Source organism: Notolepis coatsorum (assembly GCF_963971535.1).
Source record: "Notolepis coatsorum genome assembly, chromosome: 15".
NCBI lineage: Eukaryota > Metazoa > Chordata > Actinopteri > Aulopiformes > Paralepididae > Notolepis > Notolepis coatsorum.
In genome coordinates, this window is record NC_140179.1 from 37,997,097 (window position 1) to 38,015,064 (window position 17,968).

Below are 17,968 nucleotides of genomic sequence, written 5' to 3' on the forward strand. Positions count from 1 at the left end.
GGAGATCTCCGTTGTTCGTCCCCATTGTGTTAACAATCACTTTCCATCACAGACCTAAAATCTAGTTTTGCTTACATGCTTATCTATTTCACATTAGAGACGCTTGTAGAATAGTGTAGACACGTGAATGTGTCTGACTTGTTCCGGGCTCTGCGGCTCTGCAGATATACTATTGGTTTCAATGACTTTTGTGCAAAGCATCGTGGGAGGACTAACACTAGGGGGAGCTGGTTGGCGTCGGTCTGGTAGTCGGTAGAGAGATGTGAAGAAGACCGGTATTATCCACTAGGGGCGGGGGTACAGCTACTGGGTCTATTCGGCGCTATCCACGGGAGCGAGTGGACGTCTTGGCCAAGAGCATCCTACTTTTGAAAACCAAATGGGCAGCATCGGAGCAGAAGAAATAACGCTGCGTGCCGTAAGCTTATCAATACCAAGTATAGTGATTAGGTTATGCCAAGACGAAGAGGATGTTCGGCAGATGGACTGAAGATGAAAGTTGTTGCGTGTTAGAACGTTCAGTCGGGCTAGCCATGTCGGCTAGTAGCTTAGCTAAAGGCAGGGACAGCTAACTAGCGTTAGCTAACCTAGCTAGCTAGTTAGCTTTAGCTACGTTATCGAGTGCTAACGTGTGGTTCAGTCAGGCTAGCCATGTCGGCTAGTAGCTTAGCTAAAGGCAGGGACAGCTAACTAGCGTTAGCTAACCTAGCTAGCTAGTGTTAGCTACGTTATCGAGTGCTAACGTGTGGTTCAGTCGGGCTAGCCATGTCGGCTAGTAGCTTAGCTAAAGGCAGGGACAGCTAACTAGCGTTAGCTAACCTAGTTAGCTAGCGTTAGCTACGTTATCGAGTGCTAACGTGTGGCAGATAAACTAGGAACAGACTCCCAAGTTCATCCCAACGGGGGGACAATATCATGGGACTGGTGAACTTTGTCATCTCCACGGTAGGAAAATGCAACGACGTCACGTCGTCTCCTTCCTCTTGGACCTCAACTTTGCCATTGATTCTGCGCTAGGGTCAGTTTTTTATGCAATCTATTCTGTTCCCGCCGTGGATCTCTCTCTCTCTCGCGCTCTCTCTCTGTCTCTGTCTCTCTCTCTGTCTCTCTCTCTCTCTCACTCGGTGTGTTGCATGCAACAGGGTCTGCTCCGGTATCAATATTGAATGTGCAGTAATGCTATGCACTGTTCTGCTGCCTGGACATTACTGCTCAACATTATCACTCCAGCTTTACAAGTTGCTCTCTGGGGGGCGGTTAGGTGGCCGAGCGGAGATTGCGTTCGTCACCAACCCCGGAGCTGTGAGCTGGATTCGCCTGTTCGAATCCAGCTCACAGCTCCGGGGTTGTCACCAGCTTGGCTGGCCGTCTGCACTAATACAATTGGCTGTATTAGAGGGTGGGAGAAGCTGGCGGGGTGGGTCCGGGTCGTTGTAAACAGCGACTCCTACAGTTCGGTCGGGGCGCCTGCTAAGCGCGGATAGGACTTGAGGGGGATAGTGTGGTCCTCCCACACGCTACGCCCTCTCGATGAGAATCCGCGCTGCCAGGTGAAAAGAAGCGGTGATTGGCTGGACGTGTGTCGGAGGAAGCACGTGGTAGCCTCCACTCTCCCAGATGATCTGACTGTGGGGGGTAAGTGTGCAGCGACCAGGAAGGGACTGGGAATTGGCATACGACTAACATTGGGATGGGAGAAAATCGGAGGAAAATGGAGGGGGAAAAAGATCAATAAAAAAAATTAAAAAGTTGCTCTCTGGGAACATTTCACACTGTGCTCGTGCAGTTTGTGATGTGTGTACTAAGCTTATAGTTTGATTCAAATAAGGCAAAACTGCAAATCTGCATGTCGTGTTTGAAAAATTAACCTGGCTTTAAGCTTGTTTATCAGGTTCCAGGGGTGTTTTATGCATTTTCCCTGTTACTGCCAGGTGTACGACTTTTCACTTCAGCTTACATCTGTTGCATTGCCACTAAGCCTCGGGCAGCGCTATTATTTAAGAATACGTTGACTGTATGCCCAGCCTCTGGCAGCGCTATTATTTAAGAATACGTTGACTATATGCCCAGCCTCGGGCAGCGCTATTATTTAAGAATACGTTGACTGTATGCACAAAAAAATATAAATAAAAATAAAATAAAAATTTATATAAAAAAAAAGAAATTACCTTTAAATTGCGTTTAAATCTCGCAAGGGGCCTCGCATTTCTCCCAGACGGCACTGCGTGTACCGGAGGGGACACGTGATGCAAGGCTTCTATCCTCACTACAACCGACCAGTGGGGGGCATAGTCTAGCAACGTTCAAGAGAGGGGAGGGGAGAATTGGCAATACGAAATTGGGATGGGAGAAAAATTGAAAATAAGGAGAAAAAGTGGATAAAAAAAGAATTTGCGAGAGTAACACCCCTGCACAAAAAGGGCAGCAAATAGCGGCTGGGTGGCGCAGCGGAGATTGCGCTCGTCACCAATGCAAGAGACTCCGGTCTCGAATCCGGGTGTCAGCATTGCCTCCGGCTTGGGCCAGCCGTCATACTAACTCATTGGCAGTTAGCGGGTGGAAGGCGAGGGGTGGTAATCTGGACGTTGTGGACACTACAGCAACTCCTACAGGTCGGTTGGGGGACGCCTGCACAGCAGAGACAGGAAATGGCAAGGGTAGTGTGAGCCTCCCACACGTTACACCTCGCCAATGAGAGTCCGTGCTGGCAGGTGAAAAGATGTGACAGGCTGCCTCCTCGTGTACCAAAGGGGACACGTGATGCAAGGCTTCTATCCTCCCTACAGCCGACCAGTGGGAGGCATATGCGAGCAACGTTCAAGACAGGGGAGGGGAGAATTGGAAACACGAAATTGGGATGGGAGAAAAATAGAAAATAAGGATAAAAAGTGGATAAAAAAAAAGGGGCAGCAAATTAGACCCAGGCAACTACCGCCCTGTTTCTATTCGTACCTCCATCTCAAAAGTCATGGAAAAAAATGTATACGAACAGGTCGAAAAGTACCTCGCGGAAATCTAATCTACGAATTCCAATCTGGCTTCAGAACATCCCACTCCACTGACACATGCCTTCTCTATTTGAACGACCACATCAAACAAGAGGTGGTCACGGGCAAATACTGCCTTACTCCTAGAACCCACCTCACCCCTGCCCACTTTGACAACCTGGGATGGCTTAGAGTAGACGACAGAGTACAGCAACTTGCAATGGGCCTGGTCTACAAGATACACTACACGACTAAGGTACCCATGTACATGTCAAAATACTTCCCAAAGGTCAGAGAATACCACGACCACAACACCAGAGGGAGCTCCACAAATCATGTTAAACCCCGATTCGGCTCAAACAAGGGACTAAACACGTTTAGCAATTATGCCACATCAATCACTCTGATGCCGCCCGCGGCGCGGGAGACCGGGGTTCAACTCCCACTTAGGGTCGAATCGAAACACAACGCAGAGCAATACGACACCGGTTACACCTGCCTCACTGCACCGGCCGGAACAAACAGTTCACCTCACGTTCCTCCCACAGGTAGCCCTATATAACGGAACCTGGCTCATTGAGGCCCCTCCTCCTTTCTCATCGATGCCACCCGCCACACCATTATCTTCTTTTTCTCTGTCGTTTTCTTCCTTTAACGCTACTTAGAATCCCAAACGTGCTGTAAACAAATGCACAAGCCTGTTTTTACATGCGACAAGTAGCATGTGACACTTCTTTACGTCAACATTTGAGGCGCGAAGTGAATGTTGATTGATTGAAAACTGTATTAACAGATTGCAGAATGGGTACAATACAGTACGGCTCAATACACACAATTGTTAAGGGGATGCAGACCAGAGAAAGACTTTCATCTTGTTTACATCAGGGTCCCCCATTTTCAATTCATCATAACATTTATGACATACAAGATATACAATACTGTTAAGAGACAGAGTTTCGAAAAGAGAGTATATACATTTGAGGGGGAAGAAACTGTACACTGGAGGGGGTTGGGTGGGGGTTGGACATTTACAGGGGCCAGTTTCGAATTGCAGCCTCCCGTAGGTGCTCTTTGAGAGTGGTTTTGAAGGAGGGTAGGGATTCACATTCCTTCACGGTTTTGGGTAGGGCGTTCCACATTGATGTGGCATAATTGCTAAACGTGTTTAGTCCCTTGTTTGAGCCGAATCTGGGTTGAACATGATTTGTGGAACTCCCTCTGGTGTTGTGGTCGTGGAATTCACTGACCTTTGGGAAGTATTTTCGACATGTACATGGGTATCTTAGTGGTGTAGTGTATCTTGTAGACCAGGCCCATTGCAAGTTGGGAGTTGTAGTGTAATACCAAATATTTTTTACCAAAGAAAAATCGTAAGATTTATTCGACCTGTGTCTCGATAAATAATATATTATATAATAGAACAGAACTATACACAAATTCATAATAAAAAATATAATAAATATTTAATAGGCAGCAACAACAACAGAAAACACACTTAACGCAGATCAGTTAATAATAATAATAGATCAAATTTCTATAGCGCCTTTCATAGAACCCAAGGTCGCTTCACAATCAGGACAAAAAGAAATAGGGCTAGGGAAATGGGGCAAAAAAGGGGGATGAGGGCAGGTAATGGATAATGGACCTAATCTAATCTAAACTAACTGATGGGGAAAAGCCTTGGTGAAGAGGTGTGTTTTAAGAGCAGTTTTGAAGGTGTCAAGGGTTGGGGCGTTGCGGATTTCGGGGGGGAGAGAGTTCCAGAGGGTAGGGGACGCCACGCTGAAGGCTCTGTCCGTAACCTGGTTGGTTCTTTTTCAAGCAACATGCGATTGCAACGGTGCTCTTTTAAGTGTCATGTTTTGTGTCAAACGCCACACGTCTGAGTATGTTAGAAATCCAATCATGTGTCAGTCTTTAATAATGTTGTATGCAGTGTTTCCCACAGGATTTTCAGAGACTATGGGGGGTGAACCTCCGACCCTCTAGGGTGGTCTGGGGGCATCTATGATGATGAACTTTCTGCTCAAAACACAAAATCGACTAGACTAGTGCTTCCCAATCCTCTCCTCAAAGCACCCCAGCCGTTCAATGTATTTGTTAAATTCCAGCACCAGCACACCTGATTCAACTTAACTAGCCATTTATTAGTTGAATCAAGGTGTGCTGGTGGTGGAATTTAACAAATACATGGAACGGCTGGGGTGTCTCGAGGAGAGGTTTGGGAACCACTGGACTAGACAGAGCATACATTTGAGCCATCAAATAAATTAGGCAAAAGTGGTTACCTGTGGTGAACTGGTTTATTTTTTTAGAAAATAAAAAAATATAGTGGATTACTATTACGACTACTACCACTGCCAACTTTATATTTTAAAAAAATAATAAAAAAAAAATAAAATAAAAAAAAAACTTTAATTTTTTTTTATTTTTTATTAACTTTTTTTGTGGGTCGCCACAGTCTAGGTAATTAATAAGAAACCCTGGTTGTATGATCAGAATACAGGAGGTAGGTGTGGATGAGGTGGGGCACGTCCAGTTGACCAACGACCCTCTGAGCTCCAGTGCCCAGCGACTTCCTCAAGGCGATTCTACACAGCTGCTGCAGACTCAGGGGAGTACCTGGGGGACGAGACATCACATATAATGAGTCACGACTCCCAACAAACACAAGGAATGGCAGACAGTAAGCCTACTTAAGCGAGGGAGCTTAAAGAGGCAGTCAGCAGGGTAACCATACCACTAGGCTCCCATTGTTGACGTCAAACTCACTCGTGCTCGCTCGTTTCCTTAACCCTTTCACTGCCACACGACAGAAGGTTAACGACCATCGGTTGTTTGATAGTAAAGGGTTAACCTTCTGTCGTGTGGCAGTGAAAGGGTTAACCGGCTGTCGTGTGGCAGTGAAAGGGTTAATCTTCTGTGTATTGTCACAGTGAAAGGGTTAACCGTTTTTGGTAGTGCGGCGGTGAAAGGGTTAATGCTGTATTCAAGATTCAAGAGGTTTATTTGTCACATACATACCAGGGCATACAGTGAAATGCGGGTGGTCATGCCCGCATCGATTGTGCAATAATACTAATAATAAAATAGACAATAGATAAAAAACAGGCGAACCACATAGCGCGCTCAGCCGCGACACGGCCGACCCGGGTTCGACTCCCGAACCCGTCGTTATTTGCCGAATGTCTTCCCCCCACTCTGTCTCCCATTCCTCCTCTGTCTCTCTCTACTGGACTGCCCAGTAGCATTAAAGCGATAAAACGGCAAAAAATTTATCTAAAAAAAAAAATAAAGAAAACAGGTAATAAGAAGACATAAGATGTGCATGATAAAAATAGACATGCTAAATTCCTGAGAAGGCACTGGGTCCTATGTACACTACTATACAATATACAGTTTTAACTCTGTCATTATGCTATACTTACTATATCTAAACTATAATATACAAGAACCACATCGGTTCTTTCCTTAAAGTGACCTTTTATATTCCTCATTCCTTTAACACTTTAATCGCCGGAAACGCCGTTACTCGTCATTCCCCGCCATGCTCATTCTGCCGAAGACGCCATAACACGTCTTTGATATCAATATTTCAAAAATCTGTGATCGAAATCATATTTCTCCCCCGGGGACCTGAGATATACTGCTGAGCTCCACTCAACTCTCTAACGGTTCAAGAGCGCCATCTGGTGGCCGATCGGCAGATCACAGGAAGTCATGTGGATGAAGTGGTGCTCACCCATATTTCGTCCGGGCACTCGCTATCATTAGCAGGACTCCATCTTGACACAATGGATGTCGATCGGTTGCAAATAACTCGACAAACAACATGATTTTGACGTATATACTATTATACAACCTGGAAATGGATCGGGTATTTCTACATCCCATAATATGAATATCTCTGCTCCACTTTCATCGCCCAACGGCGCGAGGAAGACACGGTAAGATCCAGCGTTATTTTCCAACATGTTCTTTACTAACTGCTCTGATGATCATATCACCCACACTAGATGAATGATATAACGTTGCCCACGGAATTATAAACGACCCCCCGCCCATCCGGTCAACATCAGATCATACGTAGTAACTCCTAGAAGCACATCCAGTTGACATTTTTTATCTCGCACAGATTCCTACCAAACTGTATTTGATCATCAATATAATGCATTTAGGGCTATAAATCAAGTTCCGTAAGAAAGCTGCAGAAAACGATAAAAACATACTTATACTTTAGACCGTATTTTAGTATGAATATGTGAATGAAAAAGTATAACGTTGCTACACCCTGAACAATAGATATAGGACATTGAATGGGCCATAATAATGTCAATTTAGCAATACAATTTAAAAAGTCATAGCCCTGCAAAGAAGGGGAACTTCTCCATAGACAAATAGAGATGGCGAGGGATGGTAAATTATGAATTTAACCATGGCGATCAAAGTGTTAAAGTGACCTTTCCATTTTGTTTAAAGTGACATTTTGCGTGATTGTTTAAAGCGATTGCAGCATGTGTGTTGTATGTGTGCGCATGTGTACTTGTGTGTGGAGAGTTCAGTGTTCAGTGTTCTGATGGCCTGGGGGAAGAAGCTGAGCCGTAGTAGCTGAGCTATGTATGTATGGGGGTGTGTGCCTATCAGTTCAAATGGAATAACAATGTAATAAAATTATCACTGATTAGATTAGATTAGATTAGATTCAAATGTATCATCATCATACAGCACAGGTACAGTACAACGAAAAGAGGTTCGGCATCCGACCAGAGTGCAAATGTAACAGCAAAGTGCAACAGTAATATACAATGTACAGGTGATTAAACTGGATATCAAATATATAAATTAGTACTACTGAATAATAGTGCAGATGTATGTACAGCGTATTAATATGTACAGTGATACAGGTATAAAGACACTATGGTAGTAAATTAAGTATCAGTGGTAAGCAGCGTAACTAGTAAGAGTAGGTAAGGGATATGTACAGATCTTATATAGATATACCTACAGATATGTCAAAAGGATTATATGCAGGTATGTACAGACAGATGCATGCATATCATACAGAGTTATATGGGTTATATACAGGTGTATAAGTAGGTATATAGAAGAATTATATGCAGGTATATTCAGACCGATATGGATATATATATACAGTATATGTGTAAAATGTATATATATACGGTATATACAGCACTATTGTACATGCTATCAACAATGGGACTCCACCAACCCGTGTTGCTTAACTCATTTAATTTCATTTCAAATCTTTATCTTGAAAGGCAACTAAGGTTTCCCTCATTTACAGTCACGTTGAGTGTACATACAGAGAGATAAATCATACAATCACAACAAAAAGACAACAAGACAAGGCAAAAAGCAAGGATAACAAATACATTAATACACGTACAACTTGATTGACAAAGGTTGGAGATCAAGGTTTTAAACTCTGCAACAGAGGGGAGAATCTCAAGCTTTAAGGACTGTTGGAGTTCATTCCATGAGCTAGAGGGGCATCATAGCACAATGCAGATTTACCCTGTTCTGAGAAAACTCAAGGGACCTTAAGGACCAGCCAGTCACTAGAACGGGTTCCATAGATTCCAACATTCCATTACAATAATGATGTAGTATAAGGAGGTAGCTTACCAATAAGGGCCTTAAAAATGGAGGTAGCTTACCAATAAGGGCCTTAAAAATGAACAAATACCAGTGTTTGTTGCGCCTCTCCATCAGAGAGGACCAACCAACCTTCTCACATGGTCGTATCTGTCATTAGTGATTAATCTGAGGGCAAGAATCAAGAGGTTTATTTGTCACATACATACCAGGGCATATGAGTGATAGACAGAGTCCAACGATTTAAGTGTGATGCTGGAGGTTAAGATTAGATTAGATTTATATTTATTGTCATCGTACAGCACAAGTACAGTGAAGAAGAAGTTGTCATCTAAACAAAGTGCAAGGTAACAGTATGTAATATACAGTGTATATACATTAATATATAGTGTAACAAGTGATTAAAGGCAATATATATATAACAAAGCTACTGAGTACATGTGTTAATCTGATGTATGTATAATATTATTATGTACAGTGATAAAAATATAAATACACTATGGTAGTAAGCCATACTGGCCAGCGGTATGAATAATAAGAGGTAGGTATGGGATATATACAGATAATATAGATATAGTATCTACAGCATGTACAGTGCACAGTGGGTATGTAAAGGTTGGAGATCAAGTTTTTAAACTCTGCAACAGAGGAGAATCTCAAGCTTTAAGGACTGTTGGAGTTCATTCCATGAGCTTGAGGGGCATCATAATGAAATGCAGAGCAAACTCAAGGGATAGCTTTCTACTGAACACACAGAGAGGAAATTGGTATCCATCTTCTTGTCTGACTCTGGAGAAGATGGTAAGCGCATTTCTCATAATGTTGGTGTGTTCCTTTAATTAAAAAGGATTTTTTTTTCACAATCCTGTGTACGTCTACTTCAAATGTATATACACTCTTTTTCTGGAGACTTTTTGTATCACAAACAGTACTGTATTTGCAAATCTGATATGTCATAAATGTATAGATGTAGCAGTACTGTCTATCTGTATGTCATGTATGTCATATATGTTATGATGAATTGAAAATGGGGGACCCTGATGTAAACAAGACGAAAGTCTTTCTCTGGTCTGCATCCCCTTAACAATTGTATGTATTGAGCTGTACTGTACTGTACCCATTCTGCAATCTGTTAATAAACTTTTCAATCAATCAATCAATCACATTTACAGTTGATTCAGTATTAGTTTGAGGGATTTTCACAAACCTGCTCAATCAACTACTACATTTCCATAATATTCTACTATAGAAATGCTATGTGCATTATGTGTAAATGAATGTGCACACTTACTTTCATAGAACCTCAAGGACTTTTCCGAGGGGGACCCAGGCTTGGTGTAGTCTATGGGCTTCCGTTCCAGGTTATCGCTGGCGTACACGTTGGCCCCAAACTCCACCAGGAGCTCGATCATGTCCACCATATCTGCCCGTGCTGCGTGGTGCAAAGCCGTCTCATGGAACTTGATTGAATTCACATTGGCACCTGCATGAAGAACACACATCAGGCCTGTATGAGAGTCTCGTGCGGATGATTGTCACGTGATAAGAACATGATGAGCTTGTCATTGTTTTGGAAAAGAGTTATAGTTATAACACAGTCACAATGATGGCTCATTTTAAAGGTAATGCCGTCAAACAGCTACCTCCAGGCAAAAGAGCCCTGGGCCCCCGTTCCCCGTACGTGGCTAACTGAGTTAGCCGGATAATCTTCAGGATAACTTGACATAAGTCAGGCTTTTCGGTTCCACAAAGCAGGTTTGGCTAAATCACTACAGATAGAAGAATTTGAACCTGCTCCAGCGCAGGTTTAGTTAAGTTAGCTGGATACGCTGGGCACTCCCTCGGGAAAAAATGCAAGCTGCCTTCCTCAGAGATTCCATTATACCATTCTGAATAATGTTTTTGTGCTTCGTTTTTCTAGAGGGGTCGCGAGCAGCCGCGGGGGGGGGTCGCGAGATGATTTCCAGAATGTATTGATTTCATAGAATGTGTGAAATAGGCCTACAATTAAAAACAATTCAAATACATTAAACTGGTAAAAGAAATGCTTTTGAAATGTAAAATAATAGACCTAAAATTCTGATAATAAATCATATTCAGCCTATGGATTTCCTACATACTTCATGACACCTGTTTGAGCTGCAGGATGAGGCACGCTTGTTTCTGATGGAGAATGAGTCCCAGCTCGCTGCCCACCTCCGATGCCGACTGGATATCAATTGAGGGGGAATCTCTGCACTGACTTATATAAAAAAATAAGTACAGATCACGTTTGAATGTGGAGGATTATCTCCGAGTCGCTGTCTCCTAAATTAAACCCATACTGGACTTGTTGTGCTTCAAGCATAGTGCCCATCCATCTCATTAGGTCAGTTGAACATTAGCCTTCTAAATGGAACGTTTTCATGTTTCAACCACCTCCTATAATAGTGGGGGTCGCGGCTCTCTGACACTGTTATTTCGGGGGGTCGCGGCCTGAAAACTTTGGGAACCATGTATTTATATAGTACATGATACCTACGTGCATACAGTACAGATATCCTCGTAAGTATCTATTCATTCGTATCAATTTGATACTCTTTGGGCTTGTTTTTATCTTATTCTGAAAGAGTTGAAGTAATTTTCGCTAGCAAGATCTCATTCGATTATTCATTCCATTAAGGCTGCCTACTGCCAGCAGGCACATTTAAAGAAATATAATCTAATTGATTGGGGTAATGAGGGATTTAAGATTAGCCTATAGATATGCATTTAACTTGTCCGCGAGGCTATTGAGCCGTACTGTATTGCACCCATTCTGAAATCTGTTAATAAAGTTTTCAATCAATCAATCAATCAATCAATGCCGTTAGAAAATCAGGATTTCGGCGATCGACAAATGCTGCCTTTTCAGGTGAGGCAGCCGCGCGCAATTAATTGAATCTGGCTAATGGGACTTTTGATCGACTTAGTTGAACCAGGTACGGGGAATAGGGCCCAGGGCTCTTTTTCGAAGTCGCTGTTTGACATTGGCATTACAGATTCCACCTTTAATGTATCTCCTGACCTGCCTTGAGCAGCTCTCTGACACAGTCGAGGTGCTCCTTGGCACACGCGACGTGGAGAGGAGGCCCGAAGTGGACGTCATAGGCCTCCAGCAGAGCCCCACTGGCGATCATCAGCCTCACGATGTCTGCACTACCTGCCAGGGAAGCAAAGACAGTAAGATAAGACAAGATGTTCCTTTATTGATCCCCTTGGGGAAATGGAGGCATCATAGCAGCATGGGGGAGGGGGGAGGGGAGGTACGGGTAGTAGAAGACATGATACAGGTTGTCGTAAAATTATCATACAGTGGAGAAGTCAAATAAAAATAGAATAAAAAAATAGGCAGTGTAAACAATATAACAATATAATTAACTGGGCATGCGCATATGGGCAAGTAGGCAGTGTAAAAAGGTCAAGGTGCAAGATGAGGGTATGTATGCCCTCTCTAATTATATTTGCCCTACAATAAATATAGTTACAATATATATATAATCTAAAATCTAATCTAATATATATAATCTAAAAATGCTAAATAAAATGCTAATTATATGCTCTGATGAAGTAGTATACAGTATACAATAATAAGTCTCCAATAACACCCCATATGGACTATAGTTAAACCTATAGCATTCCTGCAGTTTTTTTCTTACATACTATAGACATTTAATCATAATATGAATAATCATAATAATCATAACTACCGCATACTGTAGTCTACCCATATAAATCTGTATAATAGCATGTTTAAAAGTGCTGTATATACCATATATACATTATATATTTATATTTACTGCATATATATGCTTTTTTTTATCCACTTTTTCTCCCATTTTCTATATTTTCTCCCATCCCAATTTCGTATCATCCAATTCAACCCTCCCCTGTCACGAACGCTGTTTCTTGCCTCCCACAAGCCGGCTGCAATGTGGACTAAGTCATACATAGCACAAGTCCCCTCCGGTACTTGAGGTAACAGCAGTCGCATCTTTTCACCTGCGCAGCTCGATCTCTCAGTGGCGAGGAGTAACGCGTGGGAGGCTCACGCTGCCCCCGACACTTCCTGATTCTACTGCGCAGGCGCACCAACCGACCTGTAGGAGTCGCTGTCCACAACGCCCGATCCCCACCCATCAGTTTCCCACCCCCTAATACGGCCAATGTGTATTAGTATGAACGACCAGCTAAACTGAAAGCAATGTGGAGCGCTGTGCTCGAACAGGCGAGCCCAGCGTCTCCGCATTCGTGGCGAGCGCCTTGCCCACTACACCACGTAGCCGCCCTTGCATATATATAATCCTATCGGTCTGAATATACCTGCATATAATCCTTCTATATACCTACAAATACACCTGCATATAACCCATATAACTCTGCGTGATAGCATGTACAATAATGCTGTATATACTGTATATTTATTTATTCTTACTGTATATATATATATCCACATCTGGCTGTATATACCTGCATATAATCCTTTTTACATACCTGTAGATACTATATCTATATCTGTACATATCCCTTACTACCTACTCTTACTAGTTACGCTGCTGGCCAGTATGACTTACTACCATAGTGTCTTTATACCTGTATCACTGTACATATTAATACTACAACTCTGTACATACATCTGATTAGCACTATTACTCAGTAGTACTAATTTATATATTTTATATATATAATCAAAATCAAAATAGGAGGTGATTATATGATGACCGTGGTCAATTTACTGTGGTATCGGCCATATTGGTTGGCAAAACACGTTACTGTGATAATACTATGAATAGTTCATGTTTATATGGGACTGCCTGACTTCACCTTATTACTGTACACTAGTTTACCATTAAAGGTAGAATCTGTAATGCCGTGAAACAGCGACTTCTAGTCTTAGGGGGCGACAGTGGCTCGGGAGGGAGCAGTCGTCTGGCAATCCGGAGGTTCCCGATTCGATTCCCGCTCCTCCCGGGCAGCGTGTCGATGTGTCCTTGAGCAAGACACTTAACCCCTAATTGCTCCCAATGAGCAGGTTGGCACCTTCCATGGTTGCCTCCGCTGTCGGTGTGTGAATGTGTGAGTGAATGGGTAAAATGTGAGTAACAAATTGTAAAGTGCTTTGGACGGTTACCGTCGGTAGTGTGATAGTAAAGGGTTATCCTTCTGTAGTGTGGCAGTGAAAGGGTTAACCTGCTGTTGTGTGACAGTGAAAGGGTTAACCTTCTGTGTATTGTCGCAGTGAAAGGGTTAACCGTTTGGTAGTGCGGCAGTGAAAGGGTTAACAGCCTCTCTGGGTTTACCTTGTATGCAGGCCTCGTGCAGGGGCGAGGCAGTGAGGGCCGTGAGGGAGGGGTTGATCTTCGCCCCGTGCTCCAGTAACAGCTTGGCACACTCCAAACTGCCAGAGGCACAAGCATTACACAGAGGAGTGCTGCCGTGGATGGTCCTCACATCCACCTGGGACAGCCAGGGAGGGAGGGAGTGAGTGAGTGAGTGAGTGAGTGAGTGAGTGAGTGAGTGAGTGAGTGAGTGAGTGAGTGAGTGAGTGAGTGAGTGAGTGAGTGAGTGAGTGAGTGAGTGAGTGAGTGAGTGAGGGAGGGAGGGAGGGAGGGAGGGAGGGAGGGAGGGAGGGAGGGAGGGAGGGAGGGAGGGACAATATATTCAAATTCAAATGTATTGTCATTATACAGTCATTTGAATTGTGTACTTAGCTTACACAGAATATTAATGACATATACTAAACACGTGCTTTGAATTAGTGCATGAAATCCCATAAGAAATACATTGCAAATACTCTCAGAAAAGTACATAGGGGTAGAAATATACTTTTAGATTACATTAGATTGAAATGTATTGTCATCATACAGCACAAGTACAGTACAACGAAAATAAGTTTGGCATCCAACCAGAGTGCAAATGTAACAGCAAAGTGCAACAGCAATATACAATGTACAGGTCTAGTGCTAATCAGATGTATGTACAGAGTTGTAGTATTATTAATATGGTAGTAGTCATACTGGCCAGCAGTGTAACTAGCAAGAGTAGATACGGGATATGTACAGATATCACTATCTACAGATATGTAAAAAGGATTATATGCAGGTATGTACAGACAGATGTGGATATATATAAGGATTGTATGCAGGTTCATTTAGACAAATATGGATATCATATGCAGTAAATATAAATAACATGTAATGGTATAATATATATACAGCACTTCAGAGGTGTAAAGTACTTGAGTAATTGTACTTCGTTACAATACTTAAGTACTGTTTTGGGGGAGATTTGTACTTTACTCGAGTATTATTATGTTTGTGTACTTGTACTTTTACTCAATTACATTTCAGAGAAAAAAAACATACTTTTTACTCCTTAAATTTAAAATGCAGACCTACAAAGTACAAATCTCGCAGGTCCAACTATTTGAATTAGTATATTTGTTTCTCTGGCCGAACTAACGTTAACGTTATTAATCCTGTGGCCCCGCCAAACTTTATTTAAAAACAGCCAATCAAATCCCCATCAATGGAAAATGAACCCGCCCATACCCATGCTGATTGGTCCTTGTGCAAGACTAGAAAGCAGGGATATTACCTGCTATCAGAAGAATAGACGGTCAGAACAAAAGTTTTTACTTTGACTTATTAATACTTAAGTACATTTAAAAGTAGAAACTTTTTTACTTTTACTCAAGTGTGTTTTTAGCCAGATACTCTCTTTTTTACTTGAGTACGATTTTTTGAGACGGTACCCATACTTTCACTTAAGTATAATTTCTGGGTACTTTTTACACCCCTGGCAATATTGTAGGGGATGATTGAACACATGATTGATTGATTGATTGAAAACTTTATTAACAGATTGCAGAATGGGTACAGTACAGTACAGCTCAATACATACAATTGTTAAGGGGATGCAGACCAGAGAAAGACTTTCGTCTTGTTTACATCAGGGTCCCCCATTTTCAATTCATCGTAACATATATGACATACAGATAGACAGTACTGCTACATCTATACATTTATGACATACCAGATTTGCAAATACAGTACTGTTTGTGTGATACGAAAAGAGTCCAGAGAAAAAGTATATACATTTGAGTAGAAACTGTACATTGGAGGTTGGGTAGGTGGGGGGGGGGGTGGGGGGTACTGTACATTGGAGGTGGTTGGGTGGGTGGGGGGGTGGCACCTGCCTCTAACCTGTGCACCTGCCTCTAAGAGAATCCGGGTACAATTCGAATGTGCCTGTGTGCACGCGTCATGGAGAGGAGTGACGTTGTCCACCGACACCGTGTTCACCGAGGCTCCGCCCTCAATGAGCTCCTTCAGCTGGAGGGCTCTTCCGAATGACGCGGCCTGATGCAGGGCTGTGCGGTCCGCCCAGAAACCTGAGTCCCAAAACACCACGCAGGACATCGTGATGCAACAGAACACACATGCTGTGGTGCAAGTAACGCCAAATAATAATAATAATAATAATGTTGCGCGGAGGATTTTATAATGTAATTGGGCCAGTAGTGCTGCTCACTCACCAATAGCACAGAGAGCCGAACGGCGCGCGGCAGCAGTCATGTCCATGTTTGCCAGAATAATAAGTTACAACGCAGGATCACTCACAAACATAACTTGGAGAGGAGAGTATCTGCGTGTATTTTTGGAACGGAAGGTTCCGGAAGACTCATGGGTCCTTGGTCGCGTTATTTTTTTCCGTAGCCGCATTTTGCGGATACGCTCTCTGATTGGCCACTGACATGTGCGCCCAATCGCGTGACGAGCTGTGTCTTTGCCCATTTCCGGGTCTAACAGCCTGCAAACTACCTAACGCCTAGTTTATCACTGGTTAAGCTTAGGCGACTCTTTCGAAGTTGGTTAAGGTTAGATTAGAGTTTGGAATCAGGGTTGGTGTTCTATCGCCCTGCTCTAAGACAAACTCTAACCTTAACCAACTTCGAAAGAGTGTCTAAGTTTAACCGGTGTAGAAACAGGCGTGTGGCCAATCAGAGAGCGTCTCCGCAAACTGCGGCTACGGAAAAGAATAACGCGTCCTGCGTCGGAGAAGTAACGCCAGACAGACTTGTGGGATAAGTAGTCCACACCGGTGTTCAGTATTTAAAGTGGAACACCGCCCAAATTAACAAGTTCAATATGAAGTTCAATCAATATGTGTGAACATTGATTGATTGATAATGTTAAGATTACAGAATTGGTACAGTACAACAATACAGTACAGCTCAATACACACAATTGTTAAGGGGATGCAGATGCAGACCAGAGAAATACTTTCGTCTCGTTTACATCAGGGTCCCCCATTTTCAATTCATAGACATGAGCTACTCTCTCTCAAAGCCAGAAACCAGACAAGACGTCTGGAGCTGCTCTGACAATGAATGAGAGACTGACAAGAATACCCTGAAGACTCTGGCAGGAGCACTCATTCAAGGGTACTATGACTATGCGACGTGCGTGCACCTCATGGTACCAAAGCACCTCAAAGGCGCTTAAAACAAAATTACAAACATCACAAAACAAACTGGTCAGACTACTACTTGACCTGAACCCCAGAACCCACCTCACCCCTGCCCACTTTGACAACCTAGGATGGCTTAGAGTAGACGACAGAGTACAGCAACTTGCAATGGGCCTGGTCTACAAGATACACTATACGACCGGGGTGCCCATGTACATGTCAAAATACTTCCCAAAGGTCAGTGAATACCACAACCACTACACCAGAGGAAGCTCAACAAATCATGTTAAACCCAGATTCGGCTCAAACAAGGGACTAAACACGTTTCGCAATTATGCCACAACAATGTGGAACGCCCTACCCAAAGCTGTAAAGGAATGTGAATCCCTGCCCACATTCAAAACCGCTCTTAAAGAGCACCTACGGGAGGCTGCAATTCGAAACTGGCCACCGTAAATGCCCAAAACCCCCACCACCTCCTAATAGACAGTGTCCTCCCCACCGCATGTATATATTCCCCCCCCGCCGTATGTATATTTCCCTCCCACCCACCCACCCCCTCCTAATGTACAGTCCCCTCCCCATCATATGTATATACTCTGTCAGGATCTAGGGGTAACAGTACTGTATATTGGAATACCGTTTGTCACAAATGTATCAGTACTAAATACCTATATGTCCCTATGCCATAAATGTCATGTATGTTGTGTATGTCATAAATGTCTATATGAATTGAAAATGGGGGACCCTGATGGAAACAAGACAAACGTCTTTCTCAGGTCTGCATCCCCTTAACAATTGTATGTATTGAGCCGTACTGTATTGTACCCATTCTGCAATCTGTTAAATAAAGTTTTCATTCATTCAGACTTTGT

The 17,968-nt window shown here is 43.0% G+C and overlaps 1 protein-coding gene across 1 annotated transcript; it reads right to left on the reverse strand.

Annotated features, from left to right (window-relative positions):
* Positions 1–5,402: 5,402 nt before the first annotated feature.
* On the reverse strand, positions 5,403–16,291 carry asb13a.1 (ankyrin repeat and SOCS box containing 13a, tandem duplicate 1). The gene is made up of 6 exons (XM_084330229.1): positions 16,159–16,291; positions 15,827–16,014; positions 13,922–14,078; positions 11,650–11,784; positions 9,895–10,086; positions 5,403–5,609 (listed from the first exon to the last, which is right to left on the reverse strand). The coding sequence occupies exons 1-6, from the start codon at positions 16,202–16,204 to the stop codon at positions 5,458–5,460; spliced, it is 870 nt and encodes a 289-aa protein (XP_084186355.1). The 5' UTR covers positions 16,205–16,291; the 3' UTR covers positions 5,403–5,457.
* Positions 16,292–17,968: the final 1,677 nt, after the last annotated feature.

Excerpts from the sequence above, each read along its gene's own strand:
- asb13a.1 (XM_084330229.1), bottom strand. The coding sequence starts at position 16,204 with ATGGACATGACTGCTGCCGCGCGCCGTTCGGCTCTCTGTGCTATTG. Across the intron at positions 16,015-16,158 it reads TTCGGCTCTCTGTGCTATTG|GTTTCTGGGCGGACCGCACA; the intron begins GTGAGTGAGCAG and ends TTTGGGACTCAG. Across the intron at positions 10,087-11,649 it reads CAGAGAGCTGCTCAAGGCAG|GTGCCAATGTGAATTCAATC; the intron begins GTCAGGAGATAC and ends TTCTTCATGCAG.